Source organism: Tachysurus vachellii, chromosome 12, assembly GCF_030014155.1.
Source record: "Tachysurus vachellii isolate PV-2020 chromosome 12, HZAU_Pvac_v1, whole genome shotgun sequence".
Lineage (NCBI taxonomy): Eukaryota > Metazoa > Chordata > Actinopteri > Siluriformes > Bagridae > Tachysurus > Tachysurus vachellii.
In genome coordinates, this window is record NC_083471.1 from 19,859,352 (window position 1) to 19,872,961 (window position 13,610).

The following is a 13,610-nucleotide window of genomic DNA, read 5'->3' on the forward strand; positions in this document are numbered from 1 at the left end:
TAATATACTGCACGTCTATTAGTCACAGTGGTTTAGTGTTCAATTTAGCTTGGATATCGAACTGAGCTGAGTCATCAGTCATTGTTGTTGTCAGTTAAAATAAACTGCATATACTGAGCTTTAATGATCTGAGTTCAATACAAGCAACAAACTGCACATTTTACAGCATTGTGTTTAATGAGTCAGTGAATTACATGTATTAATGTTTAGCACTCAGTACCTGTACCGGGATACTTGAGGTCTCTGAAGCGCTATGTGGAACTGAGCAGCTCTTTGTGTACTTTGAGAAGCACTAAAAACATTCTCTTCTATCTAAAGCATAGCCCACTGGATGAAGAAGGGTCCACACAAGAATACACAAATGCAGCTTGAGAGGTTCCTTCAATGTATGATATTGCTCCATCCAAGACAACACTGCAGTGGTGTCACAATTTTAATCATTTTTATTGACAGATTTTACAGATTGGATGTTGCTTCATTGCATGTAATGTGATCTGTGATGAGTTCTGTGGTGATTCTCATCCTTGGTCCACTAGTGCACTTGGTCCAACTGAAAAGAATGGTTCGGAGTTTAAATGTCACTTAGCATGGAACAGATAGGCTTGCTTTATGAGGTCTGTCATGGTCTTAAGGAAACATCATCAAATACAGATACAATAAAGGCCAGGTGCATCAAAATACAATAAATGTTGAGTGGATTATAAGCAATTATAGAATTTGTGCAAAGACAGCATATAACATATATTGATTTAAAAAAATCTCAAGGATATTGAACATATTTTAAGGCAAAACACTATCAATAAACATACCCTATGCACTCTAATGCATTATCTCACAACTATTAATCCTGTGCATTATTACTAAGAGAAAAAATCTGCTATGAGACGTTCCATGTCCTCAATTGGACCTCTGTTTTGAGTGCCACCTAAAAGCAGCATCTTGCTGCAGTTTGGGATTGAAACTTTCAATCATTCATTCATTCATTCATTCATTCATTCATTCATTCATTTTCTACCACTTATCGGGTCACTCTCCATCTAATATGGCACACTTTTGATCCAGGATAACTTTAGTGCACTGTCTCATGTTAGACTCAGCTCCTATTTGAAGTTCTCAGTCTGTCGTGGCACTTAATGGAAATACCCTGAGCTCATATCCTTTTTTTAGGGGTCTGCTCTTTGAGGTGTAGCTCTTATGTCACACCAACCATATCTAATTGCATTTTCAAGGTCTAAGTAGCACAGGAGGCCATTTCAGTATTAGAAGTAGAAAGTCGCCTCGTAGTTCACCGGTCAATAGTTTTAACTGAAGCACATGAGACACGCAAGGCTGTGATTTACCTGCCAGTATTTTTAAATGGATTTGCAATTGTGTTCAATTAGGACAGACAAAAATTTGTACTTTAACTTGTTTTTTTATTTAGAGTATTTTTTTTTGTATTGTCTTAAATTTTGGTCCTTGTAAAAAGACGTTATGTTCTCTTCCAATGACTTTGTATACAGTATGAACTATTACTTGTATCTCAAAACTTTTTGGGACCCCACATGGGATTCTGTCTCCATGTACAGGCCTCTCTCCACTTCTGACTGAAACATATATTAAAAATGTAAAGCTCTAATCTCTACATGGCACAGCACCAAGTTACATCTCCGACCTCCTCTGCCCTGGTCCATGTCTAGAGCCGCAAACAATTGCTTTTAACCTTGGATGAGAGTTTTTCCCAAGATTTTAGAAGAGTGTTCCATATTGTTAAACTCATTTCCAGACATTGTAATATAAACTGTAAAGCCAAATAAATACATTGTAATTTTCCCAGGTTTAAGAGTCTTACTATGATCTTTAGCATCCAGAAATATGTTCTGCCTTCTTGTATTTAATTTTATTTGCATTAACCCACTTTTATTGTCATATACAGTATGCAGTGAGGTCCCAAAAGTCTAACTACAATGAAAATGTGAGATTTTTGTTTGGAAATTAACAGAAGGTTTTAGAATTTTGAAATATTAAAAACAAATAAATATATCTAATATTAAATAGGCAAGATGTTGCATTATTTCTAGGTCCTTTTTAAATATAAGCAAATAGGCGATATTGGTCAGGTTTTGTCTATTTGGTCAGATGTTTAATATCTGATTACAGTCTGATGGACTGGATCTAAAACATTTTGTAAAAGTTTGCATGAACTCGCAGAGTCCATGCCAACTGGAGTGAACACTGTCATTAAAGGGAATGTACCAAATTCTAAACATCACTGAAATTCATATAAATATCAGACTTTCAGACCTGAATGTAATAATTAACTAAATCTAATGTGACCTTAGCTTAGTAGTTAATCTTCACTCAGTCAATTAAGTCAATTTCACTTCAGTCTGAAAAATGAACCACCAGTGTATTGGTATTAGGGGTCAAAATTAGTGTGTGTGTGTGTGTGTGTGTGTGTGTGTGTGTGTGTGTGTGTGTGTGTGTGTGCGCGCAATGCGTTTCCTCCAGGTTCTCCAGTTTCCTCCCACTTCCACCAGATGGATTGATGATCCTAATTGTGAAATTGTGAGTGTGTGAATGTGTGCATGGTGCCAGCAGACTAACATTCTAGTTAGACTGTAGAACCAGTGCAACTCTGACACAGATACAGCAGTCACTGAAGATGAATGAATGGAAAATGGGTCATTTCAATATGAACACGACCTGAATCAAATGATTAAACTATTCCATTTTTCTGAAGATCATGTTTAAGCTTGTTTAATCTATTGAAGCAAATAGCATAACAACATATCATTCTAAATAATAAAATAAATATTATTTTCAATCTCATACCAGTCTCGGTGAATTAGCTATGTATTAATCTGCATTGTGAGCACTGGCGTCCAATTAATTTTCATGGCCACCGTGAAAGCCGTCCCAGTGCCGGCACATAGTATCAGATGGCTCCTGACTCATTTCAGTGCGGTGCTCATAGTGACAGCATGTTCTGTGTGCGTTCTTTATAAGACACTGTGAAACAAAGAGATGCATATTACTACAACGTGCCTCATCAGGTTAGGAGGAGATGTAGGCCACTAATCAGTCAGACAATGAAAGTGACAATATGCTTCACAGGCTTGTCTGCACTATGAATAATTAATGAGAGATGAGCAAACAAAATAAAACATGTAAGAAAAGAAAACCTCAAGAGTCAATTACCAGAGACTATGGGCGAATATAATGGTACAGTACAATACGATTCTTCTTACAGTGCCCTCAAGTATGAATGACATTATTGGGAAGAAAGAAAGAAAGAAAGAAAGAAAGAAAGAAAGAAAGAAAGAAAGAAAGAATCTGCTTTTTCTAATAGTCTAGACAGAATTTTGAAAATTTAATGGAAGATCAAGGCAATGGAAAAAATGTTTTTCTTTGATTAATTGAATGATTGATTAATTGATTGATTGAATTAAGCTTCCTATAAGAGAACTCTGTTTAAAAGGGGTAACCAAAGACCTTATTAGATTTGACCTTTTCCATTAAAAGAGTATTTTACAATTACATTAAGGGTTTCTACCGGACACCGTTGTCCAGAACGACTTATATAAGATTATCCAAGGAAGTCTATCAAAAACATATCCTACATCACATTAGTAGAACAGTTAAAAACTCTGTAATGGAGATTAGTACAGGCTGAAAAGAAACACACAAGTCAGTAGTTTTTAAATAAATTTAAGTGCTGATTCAAGCTCTTGGTGAAGAGGTAGGCCTTTAGTCTTTGTTTGTAGACAAGCAATGACTCAACCAGTTATGTACAGTCAGCAGTGTCATTCAAAAAGTGTTTATTCTTCAAAAGCATGTAAAAACAGCCATTTAGAAAGCTGACAGTTAGGAAATCATAACTAGGCGTAACATAGTTTAGGCGTCAAAAGGCCAGGAAAGCAGTTTAGCTTGTCTTTCTGTCCGTAAATCTAAACTTACAAGATTTCAGTCACTGGTGCAGAAACTTAATGACTAAGCCACCTGTTTATTTGAGCCTGCATGGCTTCCATGGAAGATGGAAAATTCCTGAGCCAGGAGTCCTACAGTATGTACTTCAACAGCTAATGCTCTACTTTCCTTTAAGCATGGCCTCTTCTGAAGGAATTTCCAGATGGACAGCTTGAACCCTTGGGGAGAAAAAAAATCATATTTGTGTTAGAGTAAACTTAGGGTGAACCCTCTGACATCAACATCTGCAATTTCCATAACAATTTAGAATCAGTGTAGAACTTCTTGGACTAACACATTTAGGCTAAACACTGATCATTTAGAACTATGTTAAAGTAAGAAATTTAGCATATGTGATATCTTTAACTGTGAATAATGTCGTGTGAGACAATACAATAGATAAAACACAATATTAGATGCTGTTCACTCACCAGGAGACAGATACAGTATAGCCATCTGGTTATTTGGTATTTTTATTATTCTACAATGTTTCATTTGATAAAAATCCCTCTCTTAAGATTCTGTTGGTGAATTAATGAAAAATTATGCTTAATGTTCGAGAAATATAACATGGTCGACTAGAGTTTTGCAGAATGATGATGATTTTAAAAAAAATCGCAATGCTTTCTGCAAAACATTCTTTTTATTTTAGTGGTAAAAACTATGTTTAATCACAGTGGTTTTATATGGAATTTAAATCACATATTTATTGAAAGTCAGAAGAGACAACCTGATTTGCAATGTGTCCTGCAACATAGTCAATATTCCACTGATGACGCACAGACTGATACTAATTCTGTGAAAAATCAGGACCAAGTGTGACCATATGACTACATGCATTTCTTCAAGGTTGACCTGTGCGTACAGATTTCACACACACACACACGTTCAGCAGAGCCTGGGATATACTAAATAGTGATCAACCATTAGCTAAAAGGTTGCAGGTCTCCCACGCTAGGCCTCGTGACCATCAGTAGTGTCCTTGGGGTGCAGTCTGATTTAGTGGCTGTCTACGTGGAGTTAAAGTATTACTTAAAAGACCTGATCGATTGCTGAGTTCAGAAACATATGATAATGATGAACTCAGAGCATTTACCATCCCTAATCGCTTAAGAGTGTTAAAAGTGTCTCAAAAGAGATGATACTCAAGGACATGAATGAAATTCATTTGAATGAATTGAATGAATGAAGGACATGAGAAAATTCATGATTTCTGTCTGTGTTAAATATTTTAGAGATCTTCCTTGCTACCTGCTTATTCCAGTGACCTCGATGTGGGCCTACGGAGGAGAAAGTTTAATAACTCAATATTGGAAACAAAAACATCTGAAAGAATAGTTAAGGACTCCTAAGACAGTTCCCCGTCATCCTCAAAGCGTTTTGACACACCATGTGCCTCTGGGCGCATTCCTCAGCTCAGGCTGAATCATGGGAGCAGAGCAGAATGTTCTGTAAAAGTACAGGCAGGAAACGATGCCAAAACAATCCTACAACAAATAAAGTGAACATGCAGCAGCTGGTATAACAGGCTATCAGGATTAAGCCCTCCTTCTAGGTTAAGAAAATCTACTTAAAGAAAAAAAGAATCATTATTTTGTCGAATTTGGCCTAAAAATAGGTTTTTAACTTCTATAAAAACAAAAAAACAACTAATAGGTTTAAGGCTGATTTCTTTCTAGCCCAGACTGTACAGTTGTTTCTAGTATTTAAATGTGGTGCAATGACCCCAGAGGTTAATTTATTTAAACTCAGCTTAATGACACACCAATAATACACATAAAACACAACAGTGGTTGTGACTACGGTTGTAATAGGGCCAGTAGAGGGTGTAACCAGTAGAGGGCGTAACTGCTATTAAATAAACATGAACAAGGTGGATTACAATGTCAATCACATTTTTTCAACACTAGGAGAAACTTATCCAAATGTCCTGTTTATGAGCTGTTTAATGACCAGGAGAGCTTTTCTGTGTTGCCACTCAGTCTTACAAGGAATACAGTGTGCATGTTTATGTATAGATGTATTTGTGTAATAGTTTTGTGCATGCGTATATTTGTATGTGTAATAGATTTGTGTGTGTATGTGTATATGTGTAATAGATTTGTGCATGGGTATAACTGTATGTGTAATAGATTTGTGTGTGTACAGTATGTGTATATGTTTAATAGTTTTGTGCATGGGTATATCTGTATGTGTAATAGATTTGTGCATGGGTATATCTGTATGTGTAATAGATTTGTGCATGGGTATATCTGTATGTGTAATAGATTTGTGTGTGTATGTGTATATGTGTAATAGATTTGTGCATGGGTATATCTGTATGTGTAATAGATTTGTGCATGGGTATATCTGTATGTGTAATAGATTTGTGCATGGGTATATCTGTATGTGTAATAGATTTGTGCATGGGTATATCTGTATGTGTAATAGATTTGTATGTGTATATGTGTAATAGATTTGTGCATGGGTATATCTGTATGTGTAATAGATTTGTGCATGGGTATATCTGTATGTGTAATAGATTTGTGTGTGTATATGTGTAATAGATTTGTGCATGGGTATATCTGTATGTGTAATAGATTTGTGTGTGTATATGTGTAATAGATTTGTGCATGGGTATATCTGTATGTGTAATAGATTTGTGTGTGTATGTGTATATGTGTAATAGATTTGTGCATGGGTATATCTGTATGTGTAATAGATTTGTGTGTGTACAGTATGTGTATATGTTTAATAGTTTTGTGCATGGGTATATCTGTATGTGTAATAGATTTGTGCATGGGTATATCTGTATGTGTAATAGATTTGTGCATGGGTATATCTGTATGTGTAATAGATTTGTGCATGGGTATATCTGTATGTGTAATAGATTTGTGTGTGTATGTGTATATGTGTAATAGATTTGTGCATGGGTATATCTGTATGTGTAATAGATTTGTGCATGGGTATATCTGTATGTGTAATAGATTTGTGTGTGTATATGTGTAATAGATTTGTGCATGGGTATATCTGTATGTGTAATAGATTTGTGTGTGTATGTGTATATGTGTAATAGATTTGTGCATGGGTATATCTGTATGTGTAATAGATTTGTGCATGGGTATATCTGTATGTGTAATAGATTTGTGTGTGTATATGTGTAATAGATTTGTGCATGGGTATATCTGTATGTGTAATAGATTTGTGTGTGTATGTGTATATGTGTAATAGATTTGTGCATGGGTATATCTGTATGTGTAATAGATTTGTGTGTGTATGTGTATATGTGTAATAGATTTGTGCATGGGTATATCTGTATGTGTAATAGATTTGTGCATGGGTATATCTGTATGTGTAATAGATTTGTGTGTGTATGTGTATATGTGTAATAGATTTGTGCATGGGTATATCTGTATGTGTAATAGATTTGTGTGTGTATATGTGTAATAGATTTGTGCATGGGTATATCTGTATGTGTAATAGATTTGTGTGTGTATATGTGTAATAGATTTGTGCATGGGTATATCTGTATGTGTAATAGATTTGTGTGTGTATATGTGTAATAGATTTGTGCATGGGTATATCTGTATGTGTAATAGATTTGTGTGTGTATGTGTATATGTGTAATAGATTTGTGCATGGGTATATCTGTATGTGTAATAGATTTGTGTGTGTACAGTATGTGTATATGTTTAATAGTTTTGTGCATGGGTATATCTGTATGTGTAATAGATTTGTGCATGGGTATATCTGTATGTGTAATAGATTTGTGCATGGGTATATCTGTATGTGTAATAGATTTGTGTGTGTATGTGTATATGTGTAATAGATTTGTGCATGGGTATATCTGTATGTGTAATAGATTTGTGCATGGGTATATCTGTATGTGTAATAGATTTGTGCATGGGTATATCTGTATGTGTAATAGATTTGTGCATGGGTATATCTGTATGTGTAATAGATTTGTGTGTGTATGTGTATATGTGTAATAGATTTGTGCATGGGTATATCTGTATGTGTAATAGATTTGTGTGTGTATGTGTATATGTGTAATAGATTTGTGCATGGGTATATCTGTATGTGTAATAGATTTGTGCATGGGTATATCTGTATGTGTAATAGATTTGTGTGTGTATATGTGTAATAGATTTGTGCATGGGTATATCTGTATGTGTAATAGATTTGTGTGTGTATGTGTATATGTGTAATATAGCCTTTTTATTCAATATGATATGACTCATTAGACATTGAAATATTTCCCCCCCAAAAATGTTCTGAAACAATGAATAGCGTTCATTTCATCACTGGCGGGGTATGCAGACAGTATATCATGTAAGATAAAGATGTATAACAGTTATGTCCTTCACAGGAGGAATTTAAAGGACCTCTGTGCAGTGAAGTCTAGCATGAATGAAACCCTACAATATAAAATTAGTGTATAAAATAAATACACAAATGTTCAAATGGCTCATTATCTAATAATTCATTTCCAAGTAATATCAATGGAAATATAATATATGAATGCTGAAGACTTGTCATAGATCATGTGGAAAAATGTCTGAGACTGAAAAAAGTCTGAAACGATAGAAAACTTGTCTATATCTAGACAAGATATTTAGGAATATTCTATATTCTAGGAAGATATTTTATGGGTCTCAGTTATATTCAGTGAGACGACGCCCTCTTGTGGTCAAATTACAAAGTAGAAATACTTCCACTTGGCTAAGGTTTACAGAAGCCCTGAACCACTTGAAAAATAATTCACACAAAGTGCTTTGTCATTAGTTTATCTAATTATCCCAACTTAATACTTTTCTCACTTTTCTTCATTGACTTATAACCCATAAACTTTTAAATATTTTAATGCACATATTTCTGAGTAACTCATTTTTTTTTTACATATTAATTCTAATTCGACTTCAATGTTATTTAAAAATATCACATTCCTTTGCTTTAATAACTCAATATTTCAAGATGTTACAGCATCTAATATTTTGACTTAACTTGTTACTTCAACATGATGAAAACCCCATTATTTCATCATTTTAGTTTCTCATTACTTTCACTTAATATCTTATTTCTTTGACATAACATTTACATTTTTTGACAGTAATTTTTCATAATTAGCAAAAAGATATTGTGATTATTTTGACTTTGTAACTGAGTATAATAACTTGTTAAAAGATATAGAATTGTTTTGACAGCTTATTATCCAAAAGCTAAATAAAATCTAATGAGCTCGTACACTTACACATACACACACACACACACGCTTTGTGTGTTTATGATTAAAGGATTGTTTAATTATTAGCAAATTGCAGCGTAATTGCGTTGAAAGAACTTCCACACGGCACAGGACGGTGTTTTATTCCTTATATAGCACCTGAATAGTGACAGTGATTAGTGACACACAGACAGACACACACACAGACAGACACACACACACACACACAAAGACACACACACAAAGACACACACACACAAAGACACACACACAAAGACACACACACACACACAAAGACACACACACACACACACACACACAAAGACAGATACACACACACACACACACAAAAGATACACACACACACACAAAGACACACACACAAAGACACACACACACACACACAAAGATACACACACACACACAAAGACACACACACACAAAGACACACACACACACAAAGACACACACACACACACACAAAGACACACACACACACACACACACAGACACAAAGACACACACACACACACACACACAAAGACACACACAAAGACACACACAAAGACACACACAAAGACACACACAAAGACACACACACACACACAAAGACACACACACACACACAAAGACACACACACACACAAAGACACACACACACACAAAGACACACACACACACAAAGACACACACACACACAAAGACACACACACACACAAAGACACACACACACACAAAGACACACACACACACAAAGACACACACACACACAAAGACACACACAAAGACACACACACACACAAAGACACACACTTCTAGGAAACCTACAAGAAGCCACAAGATGATGTGAAACACCACACTAACAGTTTAGATTTGATAAACTAATGCGTGCTTGTGTTAGCTGATTAATCAACTGTTAAACAAAAAAAACAAGACAGGACAATCTTGGTCAAACATTTTTATTACACTATAAACAGCATTCAATATTGTACCACAAAAGTTTTGCGCGTTAAACATTTTGATCTCATTTCCACTGCATACTATGTGTGTACATTATTTACAAGTTTCTCAGCAAAAACAATACAGTGTATTCAATAACGGCTGAAAGGAAATGCTAATGTTATTTAGAAATAAGGGCTTGAGAAAAGGCCTAGCAATTATATCTATTACAACATCCTGTTAACATCCATGAGGTGAATACGATTTAAACTCAAATAACGTTTCATCATCGAGCAGTTTCGACATGATATTTAACCATTTTGCAACATGTTTGCCGTGTGTCTCAATAATAAGTCAGCTGTATAAAAAAACCTCTCGTTATGCAGATAATTCAAAGTGCACGCAACAAAACAGCAACTGATATTACATCAGATGCATGGCTAGGATCACACATTAGATACCACAACCCTGTCATTTATGTGTAAAGTTATTACACTTGTATACTCCATTTATAAGTTTAATCCATGTTTTGCTCTGTTTAACATTTGTGTAGCTAAACAGACAGAGAACCTGACCGATGTGCAGGAACAAAGTCGAGGAAAATGAACACAAATAAAATAGATGACGGAATTTTCTCAGGTTTTCTGCTGCTTCAGTTTACTTACACGAGGAGACTGTAGTGGGTTAAATATTGGCACTAGCTCTGGGGTTTACAAGCCTCGCCTATGGAAAGGACAACATTTGAAAGAAAGAAAGAATGAAAAAAAAAAAGAAAGAAAAGATGGACATTGCATAGTAATCATTACCCTATTCCCTTCCTGTTATAAACTAAACGCCCCACTTTTATAAGAGCCTATAGATAAAATCGAATTAAAGCTATCTATGTTACGATTCATTACTATTGAATTACTCTATCAGTAAAAAGGTCATGTCGGGTGACAGAGGACTCAGTGCAAAAAAAAAAAAAAAAAAGAGAACTATTTTGTGACCAGGAGAAATAAAATATGATACTTAGGAAATGAGAGGAGGAACACAAAAAAAAAAAAGAAAAAAGAAAAAAAAACTCCAGCTATGATAACATCAGCAGAAATGAGGTGCATTTTACTGGCTTTATCTCTTACCAAAGTGTCTACATGCTTTATTCAGTAAATAACAAAGAAAACCCCAAAACCGTATTTTGAGGAAAGTTTGCACTATGGAGACGAGTGGTGCTTTTTCACAGAACGGTTACTATTTGCAGGTGGACGTACGCCAGGCACTTACGTAGATACGGTCGACTTTTTTAGACAAAAGGTCACACAGACATTAGAAACACGAGGAGCATTCGCCGCCTAATTTAAAACAGTACACAATAAAAGACTAATCCAGGAGCCAGTCCCACATACCTGTAAAACGACAGAGAAAACAAAACCAGACTGCTGTGCACAGTAATTAGGGGAAACGGGGAAAAATAATGATCCATTTAACCTATCTGTCTTTAGAGGTAAGCTTCTCGATCAGTTCCTGAAGAGGGGCCAGCTCTTTCCTGTCAATCAGGTTAAACTCCTACAAAAGAACAAAAACAGATAAGAGACCTGAGGAAGTAATTCATATTATAATCATCGAGGATCACGGTTCACAAACAAACAGAGCCTTGTTAGCATGAGCAAGTGGAAACCGCACATTAATGGGAACGTGCTTTAGTTTTCAGGGGTTTACAGAAAACGGCCGTACACACCTGAACGAAGAAGATGAAGTGTTTGAATGAGGTGTTGAGATGAGCCTCCTCCTGCAGTTGAATGACAGAGTCAAAGTGCTGGTGGTAAATGTGAGCGTAGACGCGGAACAGCCGCTTCAGGATCGTCTTCGCCACAGACATGAAGTTCTTAGGGAACGGCACGCCTGAGATACAAACGCAAAGACCTGATAGTTTTACAATACTGTTACATAACAAGCTCCGAAACGTAATGTTATAGTAAATAATCAATCGCAGCTTGGTGTGTTTATTCCTCTAAAACCACAGTGATTTAGACAGCCACACTGTCTTCTCTCATGGTTCAAGCTTGAACGCAACCAGTTAGCTCCTGTTATGACTTATAAGAGCTACAAACAGTTGTAAACTCTTATTTAATCTCAGTTAAGCATTCTCCAGAGCTGTAGCATATAAGTCGAAAGCTGATGAAATAACTATATGCATTTTAACTATAGCTAAACAACGATACTTTTGGATACACGTAAAACATCCGGTCTCATCCTGCCCTTGGATATGAAGCAAGAATATATTTAAATACCCTCCATATCGCTCGTGTCTCTATATAACAAACCTACATCCTGCTGTTTATCAGTCTACAGTCAGCAGCTAGGCACAATCATGGGATGTCTGTGTTTTGGGTTGTGCTTCCTGCTATGCTTTATTTCCTTTCTTCACTATCTCTTGCTTTTAGAAAGTGAGACCGGGAGAATCTCCCTTTCACTTTGACAACAGTAGTATCTGTGCAAACGTACTGGTATGTGTAGTCTATTTTATATGCTAATGGCTGCTATGGAAATAAGCTTAACCGCCCATTGTGTCCAATTTCTCAAGAGATGTACATCTTGCTTTGTGTAGCAGAAATCGCTTGCTATTACTTTACTGCAAAAAGGTCTTCTTACTTCATGAGCTCATCATTCTAAAGGGAAAAAAATAAGATCTCACCAATTTTTGAAGGGAATAGGGTTTCATCGTCAAGCTGATCCTGAACCCAGGTCATCAGGTAATCAATGTACTTTGGAGCAGAGCATTTGATTGGCTTTTTAATGTTGGTCCCGTCTGCCCAATGGTATTCGTACCTGAAGGTAAAATGTCTCAGTGTAAAGATTTTTTTTAATGCATCTTGTTACGCAAACTGCTGCATGCTGAAATTTCCGGAGTATCCTTTTTTTGTAACCTGTTTTTGAAGACTGCAAAGCAAAAAAAGTAGGTCTTACTTTGGCCCAGCAGACATTAGAGGGCAGTTTTCTTCGGTGCAGAAATCAGTGATGGTCCCATACAGCATGTTGATCTGATTAAAGAAGTCCACAGCTAGAGAAAAACACAATATCAAGCATTAAGAACATCACAAATACTACATCACAAACTCCATGATCATTTACAATGACCCAGATTCCTATACACCTGCTAATTATTGAACGAGACATAACATGAATTTCATTGTCGCAAGCATTCAGAGATCGCTCTGTTGACCTTCTGTCTGAAATTCCTTAAGCTGGTATGACAAGTTCATGGAGCATAAAACAAAACATTTAACAATTAACATGCCTGTTAATACTACTACTACTATTACTACTACTAATAATAATCATCCTGCTCATGTGTCATTATCTTCTTTGTTAAATACCAATTTCCTCCATTCATTATAAGCCTTGGATTATGTGGAGCATCCAGCATACAAGCAGTTACTATGTTTGGACCAAACAACTGAGCACCGGTGACTGTGGCATTTGTAGTTGTAGACATTAATCAGACGTACAAAGTGTAGTACAGTTGATTTAGGTGTTTAAA

The 13,610-nt window shown here is 35.7% G+C and overlaps 1 protein-coding gene across 1 annotated transcript in view; it reads right to left on the reverse strand.

Annotated features, from left to right (window-relative positions):
- Positions 1-10,094: 10,094 nt before the first annotated feature.
- mob1ba (MOB kinase activator 1Ba) overlaps positions 10,095-13,610 on the reverse strand; it is a 12,514-nt gene continuing 8,998 nt past the window's right edge. Inside the window, exons 3-6 of the mRNA XM_060883283.1 lie at positions 13,037-13,130; positions 12,765-12,898; positions 11,808-11,971; positions 10,095-11,635 (exon numbers count right to left, since the gene is read on the reverse strand). Coding sequence (XP_060739266.1) covers positions 11,558-11,635; positions 11,808-11,971; positions 12,765-12,898; positions 13,037-13,130 — 470 coding nt within the window. The 3' untranslated portion in view covers positions 10,095-11,557. The remainder of the gene's footprint in view (positions 11,636-11,807; positions 11,972-12,764; positions 12,899-13,036; positions 13,131-13,610) is intronic.